The following is a 26392-nucleotide window of genomic DNA, read 5'->3' on the forward strand; positions in this document are numbered from 1 at the left end:
TATATATATTCACAGACACACACACACACACACATACACACACAGAAATTCACACACAGAGACATAGAAGAACTGCCACACACACAGCCTCTCCTTCCCTGGCTGTTCTACACAGGCTAGTCATAATCGTCCTGGCAGCCCAGGAAGGGTGGAGCTACATCCTGCTTGTGTATGCTCCTCCCCTCCCTATCTACTGCCTCCCTATCTACTGCATCTGAGAATAACTAAAGATATGATAACTTAAGTACTGGAGTGATAAGACAGCACTCTCACTGTGAAAGCTTATCACTACATGTTAATAATAAGGTAAGCATCTTTAGTGAATTAACACTTAAAATACTGATTGATGTGTAGAGATAAGTTTTCACCTGCCTTATTATCACTAGTATCATCTTAGTGAAGTGTGGCCAATGTATTTCCTTTTTACCACGTGTACATTCATATTCACAGTGACTTTTAACTAAATATTAAAGCGGTTTTAAACTCTGACAAAATATTCAATAAAAATGTATGTTCCTACTTTTTAAAACCCATACAATTATTATATTTGCTTTTGTGTGCAAGTATTATTATTCATTTAGAAATTATAAGTTCCCAAAGTTCAGCTTATTTACTTTGAAAGCTGCTGGTGCATTTTATTCATAACTGTTGTATTTCTATTTTAAATGCAGCCAGTAATGATTTCTGAGCAGTGTTTCAGTTCAGGTCTCATTAGCAGAACTTTCTGCACAGTCAGAGAATGTTTACTTAATTGTATCAAGTGAAGAATGTAAATACAAGATAAGGTTATCACCAGTTCGGATGCGGCTGCCCCAGCAGGAGAAAAAGTCAGTCCTGTGATTTAACGCTTGGAATGCTGTTTTACAAAAAAAAATTGTGTTAGTATTAAGGACCGAGCTCGTTTCTAAAGATCTGTGCTGCGTGGGCTCTCCAGCCCACAGCACAGATTGTGTGGCAGCCAGGGCGACCAGACTTCCCCCCCCTTTTTTCCCCACTAGGGGGATGTCCTGCTAGGGGGGTCTGATCGCCGCTGGCTATATTTGTGTTGCGAGGGGGGGCTCCTCAAAGCCCCCCTCCACAGCGTTTTCCACCCTCCTCGGCTTTAACTCCCTCCCCTCCTTTAGCTGAGCGGCGCAGGACGGAACTGACAGGCTTCAGCCAATCAAAGGCCGGGAATCGCCGATCTCCTTTACGGTGCTGCTACGCAGCAGCGCCGTATGATTTAAACAGTGGGGATTTCTTCCCCGCATGTTTACAATTAGCCTGCGAGCCGCGATCGGCAGCTCGCAGACTGTTGATGGAGACACCCTCCATGAACTGGCATGGAAAGTTTCCATGCTATAGCACTAACGACCAGCCGACGCCTATCGGCGTTAGGCGGTCGTTAAGTGGTTAAATGCTGTAAATGATCTTTAAGAGCAAAAAGAAATGCTGGGTTTCATTCCACTTTAACCTTCTGCACAATGAAGTACACTAAAACTGTGTACAAACGCTGCTGTTGTGCTTTTTTTTTATAAACCCCATAGGTAAGATGGCTTCAAAGTCACATATTAGTGGTAGGACCCCTTTTGACTCGGGGGAATCTCATCGTTGGTGAAAGGGTCTAGCTTGGAATGCCTTTACATGCAAACTATTTTGGAAGCGAACATCCTCCATTAGTGAAACCAAAAACAAATTTCATTCAAGTTATTTTTATCATTACTAGAGTGCCACATATGTGTAGCTGAGGGTCTCCCTCTAGTTAGGAGGAGATAGTATGGTCAGTTCAGCCCTTGCATAATTTGGTACTGCAGTTTGAATGCACGCACTGTGTCTTTAATTTGCTGACCGGCTTCTGCAGACTATTTAAAAGGCAGGTGCGGCTTGGAAGTGAACTCTTACCTATTTTGTGTTTTACAAACGCTGCTCTAAACTCAGCAGAGGCAGCCCTGTTGCCTCTGTTAAAGACCCAGCATGAGTACAGCTGCCTGATGAAATACCACAAGATCTGCTAATAAGGATAAGCAAGCAGAGTTTTGTGTGACTGAGAAGAAAGCTGCAGCAGACAGAGTTAACTTCTCTAGGTTTCCACCTCTTGCTGCACTCCACCCTGTGCTCCATCCTATCAACACTTCCTGTTTCACAGCGGAAGTTCCAACTGTGAAACTGGAAGTGTCAGGAGAATGGAGCACAGCACAAAAGAAGGAAATCCAGGTAAGATAACTCCCTCTGGAGTGCCCCCCTTAGACACGAATGGATCCAGTTTTGCTTCTCATGGAAATTTTGCTGCTCATTCCTAATCATCAATGGCTTTCTGTGCTTTATTTTCAATATCTGGCCCGGAACACAGTAATGACTCAAAAAGTAAAGTTACACGAATATCAGATAACTGAGTTTCTGAACAGGTTTTCTGTACATATTTGCAAACCTTGATAATAGCAATTTTATAAAAAGCAACATTTTGTGACCTTTTAAAAATGGAACTTAAATGTCATTGTAAGAGGATAATGTGCAACTGTCAGTTTTATAAAGTCAGGCTAACTATTTGGCCTTAAAGTACAACTGAAGCAAGAGGGAGATGGAGGCTGCCATATTTTCTTCCTTTTAAATAATGCACATTGTCTGGCTGTCTTCGTGATCCTTTGCCTCCAAAACGTTTAGTCATAGTCCATGAACAAATATGTAGAGCTGATGTTTGACTTAAGGAGACTCCGTAACAAAAATTGCATCCTGTTTTTTATCATCCTTCCAAAAGCTATTCTAATGTGTTCTGGCTTACTGCAGCACTTTCTACTACCACAGTCTCTGTAATAAATCAATGTATCTTTCCCCTGTCAGACTTGTCAGCCTGTGTCTGGAAGGCTGCCAAGTTCTTCAGTGTTGTGGTTCTGCTATGAACTCCAACTTCCAGGCCCCTCTATGCACACTGCCTGTGTGTTATTTAGATAAGAGCAGCTTCTCTCTTCTCTCTTATCTTTTACAAGCTGGATAAATCGTCCTCTGAGCTGGCTGAGCTTTCACATACTGAGGAATTACAGACAAAGGCAAAGCTGTTTGCAGGAAGAAATGAGCAGCCTGAAACTTTAGTGCATGAGAACTGCAGGGGGAAAGAAACACACAAATGATCTCTTGAGATTCAAAAGGAAGGGTGTATACAGCCTGCTTGTGTATGGATGTATTTTCTATGTGTGGACATACTGTACATCAACCTACTTCCTGTTTTGGTGGCCATTTTTTTTGTTTACAAACAAACTTTTTAAAACTGTTTTTAACCACTGTTAATGCGTCGAGGAGTGGCGAAATTGTGACAGAGGGTAATAGGAGATGTCCCCTAACGCACTGGTATGTTTACTTTTGTGCGATTTTAACAATACAGATTCTCTTTAACCTCCTTGCCGGTCTAAAAAATCCGGCAAGGAGGCAGCGCCGCACATTTTTTTAATTTTTTTTTTTAAATCATGTAGCGAGCCAAGGGCTCGCTACATGATAGCCGCTAAGCGGCGGCATCCCCCCACCCACTCCGATCGCCTTCGGCGATCAGAGTATGCAGGGAATCCCGTTGAGAACGGGATTTCCTGCAGGGCTTCCCCGGTCGCCATGGCAACAGGGCGGGATGACGTCACCGACGTCATGGACGTCATAGGGAATCCCGATCCGCCCCTCAACGCTGCCTGGCACTGATTGGCCAGGCAGCGCAGGGCTCTGGGGCGGGGGGGAGCGACTCGGCGCGGCGGATTGCGGCGGATCGGCGGCGAGCGGCGGCGATCGAAAGTTACAAGCAGCTAGCAAAGTGCTAGCTGCTTGTAACAAAAAAAAAATTATGCAAATCGGCCCAGCGGGGCCTGAGATATCCTCCTGCGCAGGTTACCCCGAGCTGAGCTCGGGATAACCGGCAAGGAGGTTAAAGAGACACTGAAGCAAAAAAAAAATATGATATAATGAATTGGTTGTGTACTATGAATAATTACTAGAAGATTAGCAGCAAAGAAAATATTCTCATATTTTTATTTTCAGGTATATAGTGTGTTTTCTAACATTGCATCATTCTCTAATATGTGCATATTACACAACACTCAGCATTCAAAATGATTCTTTCAGAGCAGTCTGTGAACTAATGACCTCTCCTCTGGCAGAGAGAAAGTAAATAGTTAACAAGCAGTTGAGATAATAAAAGTCAGAAAATAGCCCTCTCCACGACTTTGAAAGTCGTAGAGATTAATGGCTTTTTTGTATAGAGATAACAACTGGAGTTTCTTAACTCTTCCTGTACTGCAAACAATTAGACTGATGTATCTGATCTTAATGTTTTCTTTCTTAGCTGTACTACACATACAAATCATAATATCATAATTTTTTTTCGCTTCAGTGTCTCTTTAAGTTTGACTGCACTGCCACATGCTTGTTTTGGGTGTGTGATTCAGACACTACTGATGCATGAAAGATCAGCAGGGCTGCCAGGCAACTGCTATTTTTCTTAAAGGAACTAACTATGGCAGCCTCCATATCCCTCTCAGGTCAGTTGTCCTTATAGGTTGGATTTTATGTATTGCAGATAATGTAATGATATACAGTATCGTTATAATATATAGTTGACTCTGCTGGCTCAGTAAACCCCTATGGTCCACATCAGTCATGAGCAGAAATGCCGATATTCTTTTTGTGTTATTTTCCTTAAAATAAGTACAATTTTCTTTTCGACAAGCGACAATAGGCTCGAATATTTTAGCATTTTTTCGCTTTATTTTTCACTTATAAAGCGAAAAATTTTGTTTAGCATTTTCTCGCTTTGATTTATCGCTTTCTGTAAAACCTAATATGGGGAGAGAAGACATTACTTCCTATACATTTTCGCATTTTCACGCACAGCACATTTCAAATATGTCATTTATTTTCAAAAATTGCTATTTGGTCAAAAATATGGCATTTGTTTTCCTAAATTCACTATTTGGGCAAAAACGCAGTATTATAAGTAGCGTATTTTCATGGACAAAAGGCTAAAGCGAAAATGGCATTTTTGATGTAAAAATAACTTTGGCAAAAATTTGCCACCAACGTTATTGCACATCGATCTCCCTTTGGCGTTTCATTGTTCTTTAGATTTATTCTGGAATGGAGTGTACCGTAACAGAGATATTCTCCAGGTACCTACAGTATATTGGGAAGGGGGTTTTGTGGAGGAAGGGAGCACAATGTATTAAAAAGTGTAGATTTACTCATGCCCCTGCTAACTATGAGCTCTGAAGCGAGAATTATTCTCGCTTCAGTGTCTCTTTAAAATCGCACACAAATCGCTGTGTAGTGATTTATGAGCGATTTGCCGGCGCTTCAATACTTTACATTCAAGCGCAAACGCTCCCAAAATGCTTCATGTCCTGCGATTGCGATTTTGCTAATCGCAATTGCTACTGTGGAATTTGTTATATTTATTGACATTGGCAGAGCGTTTAGGGAAATCGCTAGCAATTTAAAGCGCTCCCTAAATGCTCAAAAAAAGAAAAGAAAAAACGCTCTAGTGGGTTCCAGGCCTCAGACCTTTATTTGCAGTACTTCATATTTTCTAATTACAAAGGTACAGTTTTTTTTTAACTCTATGTCCTATATACTATACAGAAACCAGAATTGATTCATATGTGTTGCAGAGATGTTAAAACTCTTTGCTTCCCATCAGTGCATTTTTTTTCACATGAAAAAATCATGTCCTATGCAAATTTTTGCAATTTGCATGTAAATTTTAATAACTGGGAGCCCTGCCTTACAGCCAGAATTTTATAGCAGCGACCAATATGACTTTCTTACCCTTCATTTTACATGTCCACTTTCACAGGACATTCAGCTATCCATACACTGTAATTCACAAAGTTCAGTTAGTCCAATAACGTGAATATTTTGTCAAACCTGGTGTTTAATGTAAAGTAAATTTGGATAAATAATTTAGAAGATATTAAATCATTCTAGCACAATTTTTTTTTTGGTTTTTTTTTTGGGGGGGGGGGGGGGGGGGGTTAGGCCTTAGAGAAATAAAACATCAGTGCTGGAGATTTTCCTTAAAATAAGAATATCTACTAATTAGAAAAAAAATCATGTCCCTTGCAGGGGCGTAACTATAGGGGAGAAGCCCCTGAGACTGCAAGGGGGCCCAGAGCTGTTGGTGGCCCTCAACTACTAACATTCCCTCCCTTTGATACAGGGTCCAGATCAGGTGTTTTTGTAGCTACACTTGTGAAGGCCATGATGGTTCCACTTGTTATATGACCACTGGCAGATGGTCCCCCAGTCTGTGAAGGTCACCAAGGTGAGGCAAGGGAAGGGTGTGCACAATGGGGGGCTTCGTCAAAGTTTTGCTTGTGTTCCTCATGATATGTAGTTTTGCCTCTGATCCTTTGTGTCATATATGGGGGATCTAAGTATGAAAACTGGTATCACAGTACATTTTCTTTCCTTTACAGGTTATTGCTGTTGTCATGGATGTTTTCACAGATCCAGACATCTTCCTGGACTTGTACGAAGCAGCCAAACGAAGAATGGTCCCAGTGTACATAATCCTCAGTGCTCATCATCTGTCGTCTTTTCTTCACATGGTAGAAGCTGCTAATATCAATGTCCGGTTCACTGAGGTACATTTTATATTTTATTTTTTCTCCTAGGAGATAATTTTCATCTTCTCTTTAAAACAACTTTTCAGCATTTTATAATAGAAAAAGTAACCAAAAGTTGGTGAAGAAGTACCATAAAAATGATTTTGAGTATTTTCTTGCTTGCTGGTGGTAGTTTAACCTCCCTGGCGTTCTGGACGAGCTAGGCTCGTCCAGAGACGCCGGAGGCGACTGCTCAGGCCCCGCTGGCCCGATTTGAATAATTTTTTAAAAAAACACACAGCAAGCACTTTGCTTGCTGCAAGCCTTACCCGATCGCCGCCGCACACCGCCGTTCTGCCACTACCCGCCGCGATGCAGGCCCCCCCCCATGCGAGACCCCGTGCGCTGCCTGGCCAATCAGTGCCAGGCAGCGCTGAGGGGTGGATCAGGTCTCCCTGTGACGTCACGACGTGCGTCGCCATGGCGACGGGGGAAGCCCTCCAGGAACTCCCGTTCAGAACGGGATTTCCGGACGGGCCATTGCGCCGGCGGCGATCGGAGGGGTGGGAGGGACACCGCAGGGAGGGGAGAATCATGTAGCTAGTGCTAGGCTAGCTACATGAAAAAGAAAAAAAATATGTGCAAAAAACGTTCCTGCGGCCGCAGGGCCGCGGGAATCAGAATGCCAGGCAGGTTAAAAAGCATTTTATGACAAAGAGCCACATGCAATTTACTTCTTCACCTGAGTTTTCTCATAGGATAAAATCTTCTATTTAATATAACTTTTCAGGATTTTACAATTGAATAAGTACTCAAAAGTTGGTAAAAAGGTACTATTGAGATTATTTTGAGTACTTTCTTGCTTGCTAGTGGTTTAATAGGCATTTTATGACATGTGAAAATATCACCTAGGAGAAAACTCAGGAGAAAATGTGAATTGCATTATTTGCATATGGGCCTGTGGCCCTTATTCAATTCACTTTTTCTCTTAAGTTTTCTTTTAGGTGATATTTTCACATCTTATTAATACAATGCCTTATAAACCACTAGCAAGCAATAGAATAATCAGAATAAATTTGACAGTACTTTTTTCAGCTACTTTTTGGTACTTTTTCAATTGCAGAGTGCTGAAAAGTTATTTTATACAGAAGATGAAAAAATATCTTATACGAGAAAACTTAGGAGAGAAAGTAAATTGAATAGAGAGGTGTGGGTCTAAAACATCTTCAGTTTGTAATGCCCTTTTCATGCAGTGATAACCTGTCCCTGGACACATAGAGGAGTTTGGGAAATCACAAATGATTGCATTTCAGCCACTAAGGTATGGATCTTAGTCAGGGGCGTAACTAGAAATCACTGGGCCCCCCTGCGAATATTTGGATGGGCCCCCCCCCCCCATAGGTGCCAAATAATTGTAATGGGGCAGCGTTTCACTGTAAATTAATTGTAAAGTGGGCAGCATTTTACCAGACAATCGTAATGTGGGCAGCGTTCACCAGAATATCGTAATGTGGGACAGAAAATCGTAATGTGGGCAGAGTTCACCAGAAAATCGTAATGTGGGCCTTTAGAAAATCATAATGTGGGCAGAGTTCACCAGAAAATCGTAATGTGGGCACCAGTCACCAGAAAATTGTAACGTGGACAGCATTCACCAGACAATCGTAATGTGGGCAGCGTTCACCAGAAAATCATAATGTGGGCCGCCTTCTCGCTCTAGCGGCTGACGTCACTTCCGCTTCCGGAAGTGACGTCAGCCGCTAGAGCGAGAAGGCGGCGATGGAACGCAAGGAAGAAGGTATGTATCCCGCTGCTGCCCGCTGCCCGCTGCCCAAACACATTGACTAGCTGGAGGGGAGCGCAGAGGGGAGAGCCCCGAGGTGAGGGAGAGGGGGGAACTTCCCCTCTCCCCGCCGACTGTGGGCAAGGCTTTCCCCTCATGCTGCCACCCCTCCAGCCCCCAAAAAACGGCCCCGAGCAGGCCCCAGGGAGGGGCCGGGCCCCCTCGCGGGCGCAGGCGCTGCAGGGCCTATTGCTACGCCCCTGATCTTAGTACCTTAGTGTACATTGGTCCTGATGTGTAGAAAGCCAGTAATTTTGTCTTGTGCAGGCTGCGCATGGCAATTTTACCAGTCCTAATGCCCATTACTCTATTAGCGCCATGCTCATTCCCGGGATGATGTATGTTGCTATGGTAACGTGCTATTGTTCCTCCTCCCTTCCCCTTAGAAACCATACACAGCACTCTGATACAGCAGAGCAAAATGCCTATACAGTAGGGCCCCGAACTGTCCCCTGAGGGCCGGAGCCCACTAACAGTTGTGCTCAGTTGAGTCCGCTTTTCAGCAACAAATCAATGTTACGGATGCTGAAAAGCAGACACAACTGCGCACAACAGCGTTAGTGGGCTCAGAGGGATCGATTTCTTATCCTCTCTGGCAACAATTATTGTTTGTGTATGTGTTTTGATCCTCTTCGAACGGAACGACAGAACGACAATCACAATGCTATCGCCTCCAAAGTGCTGCATGCAGCGCGTTTGCAATTTATGCAAATCGCAAACGCTGCGGTGAGAATGATAACATAGGGATAAATCAGCAGCAGCACTTTACCGATTGCCGGCAATCAGCATAGTGCTGAAAAGCACTCAAGTGTGAACCAACCCTAAGAGAAGGTAGAGGCGCTGTGTGACTGAGAAATTACAATCTAGTCTCGCTGTCCAGGGCCGGGCCGAGGCAGAGGCAAGAGAGGCTCCAGCCTCAGGGCGCAGTGTAGGAGGGGGGACACAACTCAATCAGCTATCATTCCCCTATTGTGTTTGAAGCAGAGAGAAATAAGAAAGGGGATACATGGCAGTGACTGCAAGCCAGATGACTATAGATTAAGGTGTAGGGGGAGTTGGGGGCCCTGGGGTGCCTCTTAGTCTAATAGCAATCAATGTGTGGCAGCTGTGGTGGGAGGGATGGAGGGGCGCACTGTGGTGTCTCAGGCTTGGGTGCTGGAGGACCTTGTCCTGGCTCTGTTGCTGTTCATAATATAACTGTTCTGTGTCTCTCCATTTTGCCAGAACTTGCGGGTGAGGGTATTATCAGGCTGCACCTTCAGCACGAGGCATTTAAAGCAAGTAACAGGAACGCTGAAAGAAAAGTTTCTGCTTGTTGATGGTATTACTGTAATCACAGGATCATATAGGTAAGTGTATTAGTAAGCTACCCAATACTGGTCTACTGTTGTTCTATTACTTGTGTCTAGTTGCTGCTGAACCCTGGGAAATTAAAAAGTAGTTCATTAATACAATTAAAGTGGAGTGAGGACATTACCAATTTTTCTCTTTTTTCTCATCTTCTGCTCTTATGTAAATTATAAGCTTATTGAAAAATAAGTCTTTACTTGTCTAAGTAGGATTTGTATTTATTGAAAGTAAAGGACAACTTGTTACCTCTTCCATCTACTGTGTTTATAACTAGCAGAATAAACAAAAGGGTGCCCTGTGCAGATGGTGCCCTGGATGGGTTTGAAATGGGAATGCAGCGCTGTAAGGCGAGAGTGCTGACCGCATTTTTGATTGGAAATCTGCATTTCTGATGAGAATTTGTAAATGGGAAAACGGAAATCGGAATTTACCGCAACTCGGTCATTTTAGCCCAATCACAGGACTCTAAAGCCTTGAACCAATCAGAAAATGCTACATTTTTCTGCAACATTTTAATTTTAGACCAATCACAAGATTTCCTGTTTTTCCGATTTCTGTTTTTCCATTTTTTTTTTCATTTTTTGCATTCTCTGATGCATAAAATTACAAATAAAACATTCCTCAAAAATCGGAAAACTGGAGAAACAGAAAATTGGAAAAATGGACGATTGGAAAATCGGGAAAACAGAAAATCTGAATTTCCACGGAATCAGAAACCGGCATTTTCCAACCATCCCTAGAGTAGAATTCCAAATAGCTGAACAGCCTCGGCTAAGGATCACTATGGAGGGGGGGGGGGGGGTTCATACCAATATACAACAATATATAGATATAGGAGGTGTTTCTGATGGTAAACACCACGATAATAAACGTAAAACTGGGTATCCTGAACTATTTACTACATTCTACTATTTTTCACGATGGTGCTTTTTTAAGGTACCTGCGGTATGTCAATCAAGCCTCAAGGCTTAGACCAAACATTTTCAGTATCAGGTGGCCGATCTGCCTCCTGCGTCTGTTCATACTTGATCTTTATGGCATTCTCTATGACAGACAAAGGTATTATATTTGCAAATAGCAATGTCAGATATTTTTCACTCAATAAATTCTTCACATCCTTCCAGCAGCCTTATGTTTCAGGCCAGCGGCGCAGTGGGTGCTGCAGAGGTGAGGTGTGGGCTGGACCATGGCTAATGCTGATGTGAACAGGAATATTAGCTGGGCTGGGGGCAGAGCAACAACTTTCATCCCAGTGAAACTAGAATTCTGCACTGAGCATCATGAAAAGATAAAAGAGTTTTTGTTGTGATACATCAAAACACTTGTGAAGCAATTCAAACACAGGCTTTAATCAATGATTACAAGAAAGCGGAAGGTAATACATGGAGGGGACATTTTCCTGTTATTTATTAGATGAAAGTAAAAAGCAGACAGTAGGTATATAATTCTCTTTTTTTTCATTGCTTCATCTTTCTTTTGTTATTCAAATTAACGTTTACCTTGGATCCGTCAAATAGTTGCTCATTTTATTTAAAAGAAAATTATTTTTCTAAAAAGAGAGAGAGACAGAGAGAGAAGGGATACATATAGGGTATAAAAGCCCCTAACCTATTTGTATACATTTCCGTTTAAAGGACTCCCGAGGTGACATGTGACATGATGAGATAGACATGTGTATGTACAGTGCCTAGCACACAAATAACTAGGCTGTGTTCCTTTTTTTCTTTCTCTGCCTGAAAGAGTTAAATATCAGGTATGTAAGTGGCAGGACTGAGCCAGACTACAGTGTGACTGACCCTCACTGATAAGAAATTACAACTATAAAACACTTTCATAGCAGAAAATGGTGTCTGAGAGCAAGAAAGAGATAAACAGGGTCAATAGTTCATAGATTTTAGCTCTGGTATACTTCAATGAATGTGTCATTGAGCAAAAACAATAAAACAGTTAAAACTTAAAAAGTAGATTTAAACATAAAATACAACTGTGGAATATCTTAGAAAGTCATTTTTAGGAAAAGGAAGATAGATACAATCGTTTATTTCATTTGTTTATTTTCGCCTCAGGTGTCCTTTAAATAACACTCTCTCCCTCCAACCCACCCACTCCCAGTAGCGTGGCTTGCTAAGCAGGGTCGGTTCTACCTGGGACCCTGGGGCAAAAGTAACTTGAGGGGCCCCCTGACACCCCGCCTCCAACCAAAGGCGGGGTGTCCAACCAAAGAGCCCCTGAGCTGTCTGCCAGGCCCGATCTAATCTCATCCCGCCACACAATGCCATTAGGTGTCCATGAAATGTCCCCTAAAAAGTATTTTTGGGGATTCCCATTATTCACCTCCTACTTTCCACCCTAATGGGTCACCATAACTGGAGGGGAGGGGGAGTGCCTTGGGGGCCCCCACAGGCTCTGGGGCAAATTCCCCTTTTGCCTCTATGGAAGCGCCGGCCCTGTTGGTAAGTAAAAATATATAAAAGAATTTACCTAAATGCTTTGAGTTGTTGAACAGTGACTGTCATGTGACTACCTCTGCTTTGCACACGCTTCCAACCTGTTTCCAGGTCCCCTAGAAGAGCAGACATTGTCCAGCTGCTGTACGCCACCCTTACCAATCAGAATGTGGGAGATGGCTTTGACCAAGTTATCACTCAACTCCTTTAATATAGGGGTTTAATGGGAGAGAGCAGGCAAGATTAGTGACTGGGGGTAGTTTGGAGGGCTCTTTGAGTGTTTAACAGGGAACTTTGCCAATATTGGGGGAACCTGATTTTTTTCTAAAAATTAAGTTATCTAGGTGAGGTTTTCAAACAATTTAAAGCGGACCTGAACTCAGAACTTCCCCTCTGCTCTAAAAGATGCACAACAGCATAATAACCTTTAAACAAAAACATTTCTTTGTTACAGCTGATATAACTACTAAACTAAAGCTGCACTGTTTCTACTTCCTGATTCATGGAAGCAGACATATTGTTATTTTGTTAACATACTGTGCTTTCAAATGAGCGTATCTGCCATCTCTGCCATGTCAGTCAGGTGACACGGGGAGGAATCAAATTATATTTGTGATAAGTCACAGATGAGAGATAATTAGACAGGCTAAACTCTCTAAATACATACAGGGTACATTTCTCTATGTTTTACTTCTGTCCTGTGCAAGAGTTCAGATCCACTTTAAGTTAGGTTCTGTTCCCTGTTCCCACAAAAATTGACCCATTTGGTACTTTTTATGAAGTTCCAAGCAATGCAGGAAGCAGATCCTATTGTTAAAAATAGGATCCACTTCCACTAACGAAAAAAAATAAAAAAGATAATAAAGAGTTACAATGGGAACTGAGCCTTACTGAGCAAGGTTAGTGAGAAAGCAAGGGAGGGTTATTTGTAAAAACATGCAAGGGAGGAAAGCCTTAAATAATTCTTTTACAATAAAACCTGAGGTAAGAATGTTTAAAACGTTAAAAAAATCATTTTTTTTTTTCGTTGCCATCAAAGAAACTGTACTCTGTGTACAGGAATGTTGTTATTCACCATCTACCTGTTTCTGTGATTAGCTCACTGCTTTTCCCAGACAAGAGACTTGCTTCACTGCACAAATATTTAGAATCTGTAGCAAGTAATTTGGACTACCTAGGTGTCCGGGGTTTGACTGCTTAGCTTTTCCCCGCACCACATTTCCATAATCCACCACTACTGGCACAGAGGGCAGGGGATGGTATAAGTCACATGGTAATGCTTACCCTTTCACGACCTGTACGTTGTAGAGGAACCAATGGGAAGCTCACAAGTCTTTGCTTTTGTAATTGGAAGTTGCAGAGTTGTGGCAATCTAAGTAGCCTTCGCCTTAGTACAATTTTGCTTTCCGCACACCATAGGTGCATTGATATTTCAAACTGTGCACATCCTTACAGTAAAATGTTCAAAGCACATCTTCATAACGCAAGCCAATGAGTGAAAATCCTCATTCTTCTAGTGCTTACAAGTTGTAGTAAACTAAGGTATACCCCAGTGTCTTACATCATACTCAGGCCTCTGCAAAATGCAGAGGTTGAAACATGGTTATGTGAATGATGAGGGTTCTAGGCAGTAAGACCATGGTCAGGACCAATGCAGCATAACTAGTCTATTTCAATTGGTACTGTTTATTCTGCCACAAGTAGTTGGCATGTGTATCTGCAAGGCACAAGTGGCCATCCGATCTTCACCACAGCACCCTGAAAGTGACAATTGCTCACCACCATTAGTGTGCACCAAATATTTTCATGTCAATGACAACTAGGTTGTGGCCACTAGAACTGCTCCACTGGTGGCAGGGAGAATAGGCAGCAACACAGTGTAGAGGTAGTATACGTGAAGTGAGGCCACAGGCCAAGGTCAAGGCTGGAAGATGTCAGATGCAGTTGAATTAAAAGGCAGAGGTAAAACCAGAGGGGGAAATTGAGGATCATTAGACAAGCTGGGTCAGGAAGAGCTGCACAGATCAAGAATGATCAGGTATACCAAGTATAGTATAGCAAGGGCAGCACAATAGAAGGGCAGGCAAAGCCACTAGAGCTGACACAATTATCAACATTGAGTTCTGTCTGGAAGGGATTCTTATAGGCAAGGCTCTGGCATTTTGGCAAGTGAAGTGTCTCCCGGTGTTAGTCGAGGAGCAGAAATGCAGACATCAAACCAACAAACGTTGATTCCAGTGATACCTTTAATAACGAACTAGTTTATTGTAAGCTTTCCAAACTTGCCACGTGGTTGCGGCGACAGTTGTAGCCTGTGTGTATGTACCATTAAAGTCAGCCAGTCACTAGAGGCCAAATGGTGTTACAATTCATACATACTCATGAATCCAGGCTTTACGTTCAAGCCCTGAAACATTTTCATAAACTTTTATTAAAATGTCCGACGTTCCTTCCCAGTCTGAAATTTCCCCTTTGGATGGTAATTTTCAGATCCCTTATGCTGTGGGCACGCTTGTTAAAATGCACATCTAACATCTTTGGTACATCTGGCTGCTGTTCCTCATTGTAAATTGGTCTTATTGTATTTTGCATCACCATTTAGGAGTAGGACAGACATAGGAGGACAATGGAGAGCTGGACTTTACACTGGAGATAGTAATATACTTAAAATAGCATCTACTGGGGGGCAACGGGGGGGGGGGGGGGGGGGAGTATAGGGGATCTCTATATTGGAAGGAGGGAGGGGTAAAGTCCCATTTGTAGTTGCGCCTAGTTGCGCCACTAAGTTTAACATGGTTGACAGCCACTCTACAATGTGCTAGGGATCTATGGGAAGTGTTTTGCTGCTACAAATCTCTATGCATGTGTTATAGTTCTTAGACAGTAAGCCTTTGAAATCTATGAAACATCACATAAATATTTGCGCTATCAATGAATCAGATCTGTATTCTGTCTTCACAATAAACACTCCTTTTGTTTTCAGTTTTACATGGAGTGATTCACGGCTGGACAGAAATATTGTCACACTACTGACAGGGGAAATTACGGACTCCTTCGATAATGAATTTCGAACACTGTTTGCAGCTTCCCGTCCATTGCAGAGGTACGATTTTGCCAAAGACCTTAATAAAGACATTCAAAATAGACTGCCAATTCCCTCACCAACCATAATAGTGCCTAAAGAACCAGAAAAACTGAGTATCAATGCCCAAGTTGTACCCATCGTACCAGAGCCTTACACTAATGGATTTTCCTCACCTCAGAAGTTTAACACCAGTGGGGCATTGCAGCCAGCCGATGTCCTTTTATCTCCTTATATGAATCCAGTAGGAGCCATAACATTAACTAAAAGTATTAATAACATTGCAGAACGCCGGACGGTAGTACCTGTGGCAGGAATTGGTATGGATGGTGGATATAACAGAACCTCATTAGCATCTCAGGACCCTTCAGTAGCTATCAGGGACCAGGTAAATGTGCCTGATTTCTCTATTCGCCACCGACTTTCAGCTTGTCGCAACTTTGAAGGACCTACTTTAACCTTCCGAGCACAAGAGTCCCACAGCGCTTTAAGTGATATTTTAAAGAATGTGCAACGCAATAGACTGTCTGTTGCCAAGACAACAGGAGGACGACCCAGCAAGTCTATGTGGGATCTCAGTCAGCTGTCTCAGTTGTCGGGGTATGGTGACGACCCAGGAACGAGACAGAACCCCTTGGAACCTGGTGAAGACCCAAAGGTGAGGTTACTATATTTTCTTTTTATGGCTTGGATTGTAGATTAAGTTAATAGAGAAGATTGCCAGATTTCAAAGTAGCTCATATAGCCAATACAATATGTATTCTTTTGGGTTAACATACTTTTTTTGGGGGGGGGGGGGTGAGGGGTGTTAACCTCATGTGGTTGATGATATGAATGTACCGAAGGCTTGTTGTAGAATCATAATGCCACAAGATATGCTTGACAAGTTTCTTGTGACATGTAAAGTGATATACAACATGGCAACGTGAGACTTTTTTTTGTTTCAATAGTTTTTATTGAAACTAAACAAATCTTGTACTTGTTAGGAAAATTCATAAAAATGCAAACCATGATACATACACTACTGAGGCAATAAAATATGACAAAACAGGGTTATGAAAACAAAAAAAAAGAAAGTAACTAAACTCAAGTCAGGGTTATAGTTTTTAATAAGTTACATCTTCTATTTTACAATTTAGCAGATCTTATTGGTCATTTTTCAAGGACACTTTCCAGTGGTCTTCCCAGCATATTCAAGAGGAGGAAAAGGGAATCAATGATGACCTAAACCGAGAACTCTCCCTTTTTGTAAGACCAAGGTTGCCATATTTTACTGTGAATAAGTAACTTATCAGATATAGTGGCAGGGGCTGGTCTAAGAAGTTTTTTCTGCCATGCACGAGCAGCTCCGTACTACTGTGCCAACGCAGGCCGTCAGTGCACGTGCGCCTGTGCTTGATCATGGAGTGGGAGTCTCAGGAAGTTAAAGCAGGACTCTAATTCTAGCAAACATACAGGATGCCAGTAACCACAACACTGAAAGAAGAAAATCTTGTGTAACTTTATCCTTTTTATGTCGGACTATGGTTGGATTGAGTAATGGTTACGAGCTCTGCTTCTGACACAGACGACCTGGCTTCAAACTTCGGCTCTTCCTATTTCAGTAAGCCAGCACCTATTCAGTAGGAGTTCTTGGGCATGACTCCATAACACTGCTACTGCCTACTGAGTGCGCTCTAGTGGTTGCCTTGCAAGTGCTTTGAGTCCAACTGGATAAAAGCACTATGCAAATATTGGAATTACAGTATTAATTATTTGTTAGTCATTTTTTGTAATTTTTCTATAACAGTTTCATGCACTATAATTACTTTAATAAAATGATATAAAATAACGTAAGGTTAGCTCCTGTTCTGAGTATTCATAGCACTGAATCCACCACTGAGTATTACCTTAGATATATTGGCAGGTGAACAGAGGCGCCAGTAGAATAAAAGTACATACATTTTTTAAAAAAAATTGCTGGGAGGAAGTGGTGGACTCACCTCCGTTAAAGCAGACACCAAGGACTGTAAATATATAGATATACACATTTATTGAAAATACCCCAAAGATGCAATGCGTTTCGCGGACACAGCCTATTTCTTCAGGCAATAAGCAGGGGATAAACAACAGCAATTCTGTTATAGCAAGCAGAGGTGCTCTGGTTGCTATAACAGAATTGCTGTTGTTTATCCCCTGTTTATTGCCTGAAGAAGTGGGCTGTGCCCGCGAAACGCGTTGCATCCTTGGGGTATCTTCAATAAATGTGTATTTATTTATTTAATCACAGTCCTTGGTGTCTGCTTTAACGGAGGCAAGTCCACCACTTCCTCCCAGCAATTTTTTAAAAATGTTATGTACTTTTATTATACTGGTGCCTCTTTTCACCTACCAGTATATTCAAGTCCACCCCAGGTGGAGGGGTGATCTACCCTTTTTCTCCTATCTACAGAGAGCGACTTCTTAATCCTGAGTGAGGACAGGTCTAATCTCCTCACCTGCCTATTGAGTGGTTACCTGAGCGGTAACCCGTGTTTGTGAGTATTACCATCTCACTGTCTCAATTATTCAATCTGTCTTGACATACTACACCATATTGGGCTCTCGATTTCTTTTCAATTTTAGATATATTGGCGTTAATTCACTAAACCGTGCTAACTCATAGCACAGGCGCGCTAGCATTTTTCTGTTTTCGCGCGCAATCGGGAATTTTCACATGCAAATATTCACAATTGCGAGCAAAAATGTGCGTTTGTCGTGAAAACCGTCATGTGCGTTATAACGTTTAACACGGTTTAGTGAATCAACCCCATTGTGTTTTGTATAGAGCAAAGGGTTACACAAAAGTTGTTTCGCATAACTGTTTCTTTTCAGGCCATGTCCTATATAGTACATGGCGGCAATGGATTTAATTGTCTGCGTTCTCCCCAGTTTCTGTTAGCCTGCTCTAAGCTGGTCTTGAACACTGGAAAATCTATGTGCAGGGTTACATAGTTACATAGTTACATAGTTATTTTGGTTGAAAAAAGACATACGTCCATCGAGTTCAACCAGTATAAAGTACAACACCAGCCTGCTCCCTCACATATCCCTGTTGATCCAGAGGAAGGCGAAAAAACCCTTACAAGGCATGGTCCAATTAGCCCCTAAAGGGAAAAATTCCTTCCCGACTCCAGATGGCAATCAGATAAAATCCCTGGATCAACATCATTAGGCATTACCTAGTAATTGTAGCCATGGATGTCTTTCAACGCAAGGAAAGCATCTAAGCCCCCTTTAAATGCAGGTATAGAGTTTGCCATAACGACTTCCTGTGGCAATGCATTCCACATCTTAATCACTCTTACTGTAAAGAGCCCTTTCCTAAATAAATGGTTAAAACGTTTTTCCTCCATGCGCAGATCATGTCCTCTAGTCCTTTGAGAAGGCCTAGGGACAAAAAGCTCATCCGCCAAGGTATTATATTGCCCTCTGATGTATTTATACATGTTAATTAGATCCCCTCTAAGGCGTCTTTTCTCTAGACTAAATAAACCCAGTTTATCTAACCTTTCTCGATAAGTGAGACCTTCCATCCCACGCATCAATTTTGTTGCTCGTCTCTGCACCTGCTCTAAAACTGCAATATCTTTTTTGTAATGTGGTGCCTAGAACTGAATTCCATATTCCAGATGTGGCCTTACTAGAGAGTTAAACAGGGGCAGTATTATGCTAGCATCTCGAGTTTTTTAGGGTAAGGCTGTGACTGGGAATAGTAACACTTACTACCCAAGCAGAGGAGCAGTCAATATCCAACCATATTTCTATTGAAAGCTGATTGATAATGAGTGGAACAAGATGCAAAAAAATCTTAATTTCCTGATAAGTGAAATATTGATCATACCTAGCATTGGGCATAAATTGCATAGTGTATGCAGTACACAAGCTAGAATAAAGTCGGCTAAGGCGGTCGATAACGACCACCTCAGCCAATAATCTGGCATATGTAGAGGAGCTCCCGACCACCGCCCAGCCAGCGATCCGCCAGGCGGATCAACTCTACCAAGAAGGAATTGGTTAGAAACATACAGGACATACATTAGAGAAGTTTGGGGAGTATTTCACAATGTGGGCCGGGGTTAAGTAGCTCTGATGTATAATGTGACATGAAGGATAGTTTAGCATAGACTATAGATGAGAGAAAAAAGGGGAATGCCACAGTCGGGGCTGCAGTTGGTGGGTGGTGCTTCATGTGGCCGGTCAGTGCTGTTAACTCGGTTACCCACCTGTCACGCCACATCAGTCCAGCATGTGTACGGACCTTTAGACCTTAGGCAGTACTAGGGGCTGGCACTGCAGGTAAGAATACAAATCATTAAATTCACTTCAGCACTCATAACTTTCTTAATGCTTTGAACACTGAAGATCACAGATTTTCCATTGCCAACACTGTTGCAACTTGGCTTGCACAAACAGCAACTATGCTGTTAAACACTTCCCAAGAAGGAATTAAAGACAAACTAACCTGGTTTTCACCATAGATACTTGTGCTTTTTCTTCCTAACTGTATGAGCATTAATTACATATCCAAGTACTTCCTTGTTTGACAGATGTCCTTCACTAAGTGCAGTGTGATACTCCTAGCCAGACACTTCATACTGGTCCTTGTTAAAGGTCTAGCACATGCTTCACCTATTTATCATGTCCCTGCATACCTACCAACTTTTTGAGATAAGAAAGAGGGACACTTAAGCCATGCCCCTGGCACACCCCTAATCATGCCCCAGACACACCCCTAGTCACGCATACCATAAAGATTTCATAAGAGAAATATGTTATTTTACACACTAATTCCCACTAAAAATAAGATAAAATAGACCACATATATATATATATATATATATACATACATGCATACATAAATCTGTACCTAAGTCCAGAGACAGGGGCGGAGCTTGCTGTGGAGCAGGAGACGCTGATCACATGTGAAGAATTTTATATGCAAATTTTAAATACGTAGATTTTAAGTGCATTACTTTTTATATGTTTTACTGGAATAAACATATTAAGCTACGGAGATGTCTTCTTTAAAGGGGAATCTGAACTGATGGAAGTTCTAATGTGCAAATGCTGGTCTATAGCAGGGTCAGCCATATAATTTAGTGAGCGGCTACTGTTTTCTTTCTTGGATGACATGCACGGGGTGAATCGTGTGCCCAGTCAGAACACTTTGGGGTGGGGAAAGCGCATGGGGTATGCCCACACTGGGAGTGCAACAAATACATTTTAAATGCAGTATTACACTATGGCATATTTTTTTCTGGGTAAATTTATGAGGAGGATCACTCCAGATTCCAGGGAGGCTCCTAGTCTGACTGGAAGGGTTTAGGGCTCTACACACTAGGAGCTGATCTGAGTGTTTTGACGGATCGCTCCTAGTTTGCATTTAGAAAGGTAACATGAAAGCCTGTTTGACTTTCATGTTAACTTTCACATGAGACGAAGCGTTCCAGAGCGTTACGTTACAACGCATCTGGGAGTTTCGTAACATGCCAGCATTTTCCCATCAGGTAAATTAGAAGTACCGCCGCTAATTAGCGTTCCACCGCAACTTCCTGACGTCACACCGCAGGCCATATCGCGTGCAGGAAACCGGCTCCTGCACATGTTCTGTGATGGGAAAGAGCCCTTATTGCTGGTCTGTCATACAGTCAGCCAGCAGGGTCGGTGAGCACAATCAGTTTTCCAATAGTCACACAGAATTACACAAATAAAATGTGGACTGAACAATATGTCTATGTGCATTTGTTGTCATTATATGTAATGTCTTATCTGCTGAGTGCTTTGCTTCTGGTAGAAGATTATTTACGAGCCAACTCTGGCTTGTGTAATGGGAGAGACTTATTTTGTGCCTTTCTGCTTTCACAACTTTGCCAGTCAGCCCAGTAGATGGTGCTCTAAAAAAAGAGTAACATAAATGTGTGATAGTTAAAATCTAACATGTAAATATGATTTATTCTATAAATTAAATTATGCCTATAAAATAAATGAAACAAATCTGGGGGCGAAGCCACAAATTATGCCCCCACCACAAAACTTTGATGAGACCTTCAAAACATTCACACCCCATCCACCATAGTAATCTTCTTCCCTTCAAGAGCAAGAGGCTAGCGCCCACCATGACTCCTCCACCCATATCCTATATAATAAAACCCGTGTCCCTGCGTCCTCTCATGTCCCTGTGTCTGTGCCTTTGTGCCAGTGTGCATGTGCGGACTAGGAACAGCAGCAGGACCGATGCTGGAGGCTGTGCGCACATGTCGAGGGAGTACGTCCGTGTGTGTGTCGGGGAGCGCGGCTGTTTGCGCGCAGTGTCAGCAGTTTTGCACGGGTAAGGCAGGAGAGGGAGTTGAGGGGGGTTGCAGCTGAGCACTAGTGGCCGTTTTTTTGGGGTTATTTCTAGTAGTCACATACAGTCACAATGATCCCTACTTTGAAGAGGGGCCTGCATTGGAAGGTGGCTGGGTAAAAAGTTCAGGCCACCCACAATCTAGGGTCTCGCTGTGGTTGCAGGGGCTGCTACCCCTATAGTTATGCCACTAACGAAGAGTGCTTTCAAAGTAAACCTGTGAGATTAAGGGGAATGAAAATGATATACCTCCTTCGGGAAGGGGATCCTTCAAAGGCTTCCCCCGTCCTCCATCACCAAGTCATTTCACAGCATGGACCCACAAAGCATAGCCACACTGCGCCTGCACAGTAGCACGGGCCCACTCGGGTTTCTGCAAAAAATAGCCGAGCCCGATTGGGTCCATGCTACTGTGCAGGCGCAGATGGCTCGCACAGGCCCTATCAGCATTGGCTTTTCCCGCCGAAGCCCTTGTGGACAGTTTTGTAAAGGCACAATAAGGGTAAAGAAGAGCACAGGGGTTTATAAAACGGCGTTAAAAACAACAGTAAAAACAATTAATGAGGTGGCTTACTTAAATAAGGACATTCTCATACAGTAGGAAAAAAGAGAATTTTATTTTTGCACAGGCAACGCGTTTCACGAGTCTAAGCCGGCTTCCTCAGGCCAAGAAAAGTATGTAGAGCCAGTATGCATGGAGTTTTGTAAATGGCACAACGCTGGAACTGCCCAATGGAGGGGGCAGTGGGAAGCCACTGCCAAGGTGAGTACTCATTTGAGGCACTTTTTTCTCTACTGGTTTCCTTTAAAAATGATGTAATGCAATATCTTTCTGTAAAGTCTGCCACCAGGTTTGCAGAGAATTTATGAGCGAACATATATTCCTATCTCTACCTTGCACTTTGTATAGTGCTAGGCTATGTGGTTTCCTCCCTTGTCTAATATTCCCTCCACCTTATTTCAATATTGACTTTTCAGATCCAGTTAATTTGCCAGTGTACCTGTATGGCTTTCAGATGTTATTCATCTTAGCATCTGGCAATAAAGTAAGCCAAGGACACACAGCCGATCAACTGATTCCATTAAGTGAGCTGATTTCTTTCCTCCGGTGACACTAAACTCTCATAGATTACTTATGTTATGAATACTATTGCAGAACGTTTATGTAGGTCAGGATAACGATTTAAAGATTAACATATTTTAAATATTACATCAAAAGGAAATTCCAGCTATGCTGCTAATGAAGAAATTCATTGTGCAGCTGTAATAAGATGAGCGTTTGCTGCTATTCTTCAGTGAGTAAGACTCCATGCATTCTTACATTTAAAGCATATCTCAACTTTCACTAATTACAAAAAGCAATTCATATAACATCTTGTCTATGTATTTAGAGAATTTCATTGAGCTGCGATACATTGACATACCTGTGATTGCTCTGATGTTTCTTCCAAGATCTCCCCTCTAAAGCTCCCTATATACTTCACTGTGAAAGCAGTTTTGCATGGCTGTCAGCAGTTACTGAAATGGGAGTGATTAATACTAACTGCTGCATATGTAGGTCTGGAAAACCTGAGATCTTCCAGAAAGAGGAAAAAAACACAGGAGAGGCCAGGAGTTCCTTATGGTGTAGTATGTTATGCAAATGGTATAAATAATAATTTAATAATTGGTATAAATAATAATTTAATAAGTGGACCAATAAAAGTGGTACTCGCTAATCTGGGTTGTGGAATGGCAACCGCGGTATATAAGCTTTGAGTGTGAGATATCCAAGCACACTAACAAATGTACATGTCTTGTAACGGTTAGGTCACTCTGTAGAAAAAGTGTAGTTTGGGTCAACAAAGGGGTAGACAGTTAGCAGCTCAAGCTAATAACCACCCCTGAAGGGCGTCATAACTTAACTTGGGAAGGAGGGAGTAAGATGCCCCAAAAATTATAAAACACGTGAAAGACCTTGAATTAAACCCAGATTTAAAAAATACAAAATGTTTGCTTCATAATATATATATTGTATGTCCCATATTGAGCAATTCAGCCATTACTTAGATGTGGAGGAATACAAACAAACAAGAATACAGTAGAAGCAATCCTTCCACAGCTATGGTCAATTGAGTAAACACTTTTTTATGGCTTGTTTTATAAGCTGCATGAATATAAAGCAGAGAAAATGTGTGCTTAATTATATATAGCTGTGGACAGCTTTGCTTAGCTCTGACACTGTTTATGAGTATTATTGATTTATATAGCGTCCGCATCTTCTGTAGCGCTGTACAACAGCATACAGCGTATAACAATACAAAATAAACAATTAATCAGTTAATACAAGACAATGGTGGCTTGCAGCTGATGAACTGATGAACAAATTAGCTCCAGATTTGTACACAGGGGTGGTAGGTGTGCACACACATTACACAGCATTGTGAGACAAAAGGGGAAGAGAGTCCTGGCCAAAAGGCCTTATAGTCTAAAGCAGAGGTCTCCAAACATTTTCGGTCAAGGGCCAGGTCAATATACTTCAGATTGCTGGGGGGCCGAAACATACATAAAATGATGTTGAAAAACATTCCACTGAATCTAGGTTTTTCTTCTCCCCCAATCATGCCCAGAGGAGAACTCCCAGCAGCCTCCATTCAGTCATGCGGCGCACGAAGAACGTCTTTGCGCACCAGACAGTGAAGCATACTCAGGTGACAACCTGCTGTCCATTTGGACAGCAGTGTCACCTGATGCAGAATTGGATTGGAAGCCAGCGAATGACTGCTCACTGGCTTGTACAGTATGTGGATGGGTGATGCCAGCACTGCTATTGTATATGCGGGTTGCCGATATTTAAAGGTTCAGTGAGCTGCATTTATAAGATAGATTTTGTGTTTGGGGTTCCAGTGAAAAAGCCTCAACGGGCCATTCGGCCCGCGGGCCTTAGTTTAAGGACCACTGGTCTAAAGGTTCAAGGTATAGGATAGTAGGTAAAGGGAAGCTGTGTATGACCTATGTAGGTAAAATTCTCATAAAAAACATTTTAATGTAATATTACATTTGCCCTTCACTTTCAGCCAGCACAGATTCATAATACACCTCATTTTTTACAATTACGTAATAACATTTTATATTTCTTTTGTGCGTAATTTTGGGTGGCAAATGAAAATGAGCCTCTGAGTCATGCAGTCAGGATTTCCCAGAAGCCTCCTCTCTAATATTCATATGACTTCACTTTTTTTTTTTACCGCGAACTGTGCGCAAAGCCTGTAGACAAGTTATGCACATCAATTCATGAAACAAGACAGCTTTTCGTTCCTTTAGATAAATTAAGAGATCAGCTCTCATGACTGTAAAATTTCCCTTCTGGTAATGTTGGCTCTGACAACTCAGCACTGTGTATTTCAGGCAAGAGCTGTCAGTGTACAGTATTTCCCCACAGCCCCCCATAATCTTACATAAATTACCACAGGTACTAGATACTACTACCCCCACAATCTCTAAAATACCCCCAGATTAAAATATTGTTTTCTCTCCCAACGACCTAGCATACACACAACCTTTTGGAACGTACAGAAAATGCACATGTTAATTTGGGCGCTGGGTGTTCCAGATAGATAGAATATCTGAGATTTGAATTACTGATCTAGTATCATCTTGTCTAATGCCTAACACTAACCCCCTTCTTAAAGTGAACCAGAGACGAAGCACCTTCATGTATTTTACCATATAGATCAGTGGGAATATAAGACAAAACACCTACCATGCTTTCTGTTTCATTCTGCACTGCACAGCTTGTTTCTTATCAGACCTGATAAAAACCCAGACTGAGCATTCAGTCTGGCTTTGCTATAATGACTCAGCTATAATGATTCCTGAGCAGAGCCAACAGGGGGCAGGCTTGGACTTGAAAAGACATGAGAGAACACAGACTGAGCTATAAATATTCCTGAGCAAAGCCAGACTGAATGCTCAGTCGGGGATTTTATCAGGGCTGATTAGAAGCAGGCCGAGCAGTGCAGAATGAAACAAAAAGCAAGGTATGTGTTTTCTCTAATGTTCCCACTGATCTATATGGTAAAATACATGAGGGTGCTTCGTCTCTGGTTCCCTTTAAGCATACCCCTATCTAGTTTATTGACACTGTCACATATGTCTTGATAAAAGATATACCATTTGACCCAAAAACAATTGTTGTACCTATTGGTGTATGAATAAAAGTGAACGCAATGTTCACTTTTATTCATACACCAATAGGTACCACAATTGTTTGGTCTGCAGACCATTGGAAGGATCTCTGTTTGTGAAGGTGTCTTAGATCAAGCGCCCAGTAAGTAGGATTGATAGTGTGCCAGCATGATCTTTGTGAGACCTCTATTTTTCCCCCAGACATGATAGTATTTTGGCCCATTCTTGCACTTAAAATCTTGAAGGTTCTAAAGGCTTCATCTATGAATGTATGTTTCTAGCATCTACTGAGTTGAGACAACCTTGCACCTGGACAGATATCTACGGTATTTATGGATGGCCATAATTTCTACAATAGTTGCTGCTACCCATATCAGTGAATTGTTTTGGGTCCCGTGAGTTGGTCTGTGGAATTTTTTAAATGTTGTTGCGCTATTTTGAAAGACCATGTTGTTGATGTGTTAATATCATCACAGCAAGACATATGAAGCTCTGATAAGGAGACCTATGTCAATCGTGAAACGTGTGTGAAGCCTCTTTCACCATCGCAAAATATATATTGGGGTCTGTGGTTTTTATTAT

At 42.0% G+C, this 26392-nt stretch overlaps 1 protein-coding gene across 1 annotated transcript in view; it reads left to right on the plus strand.

Annotated features, from left to right (window-relative positions):
- FAM83E (family with sequence similarity 83 member E) overlaps positions 1-26392 on the plus strand; it is a 106023-nt gene that overhangs the window by 56347 nt on the left and 23284 nt on the right. Inside the window, exons 3-5 of the mRNA XM_068242990.1 lie at positions 6426-6593; positions 9622-9746; positions 15178-15934. Of these exons, the coding sequence (XP_068099091.1) occupies positions 6426-6593; positions 9622-9746; positions 15178-15934 (1050 nt within the window). The remainder of the gene's footprint in view (positions 1-6425; positions 6594-9621; positions 9747-15177; positions 15935-26392) is intronic.

This window comes from Hyperolius riggenbachi, chromosome 6, assembly GCF_040937935.1.
Source record: "Hyperolius riggenbachi isolate aHypRig1 chromosome 6, aHypRig1.pri, whole genome shotgun sequence".
Taxonomy (NCBI): domain Eukaryota; kingdom Metazoa; phylum Chordata; class Amphibia; order Anura; family Hyperoliidae; genus Hyperolius; species Hyperolius riggenbachi.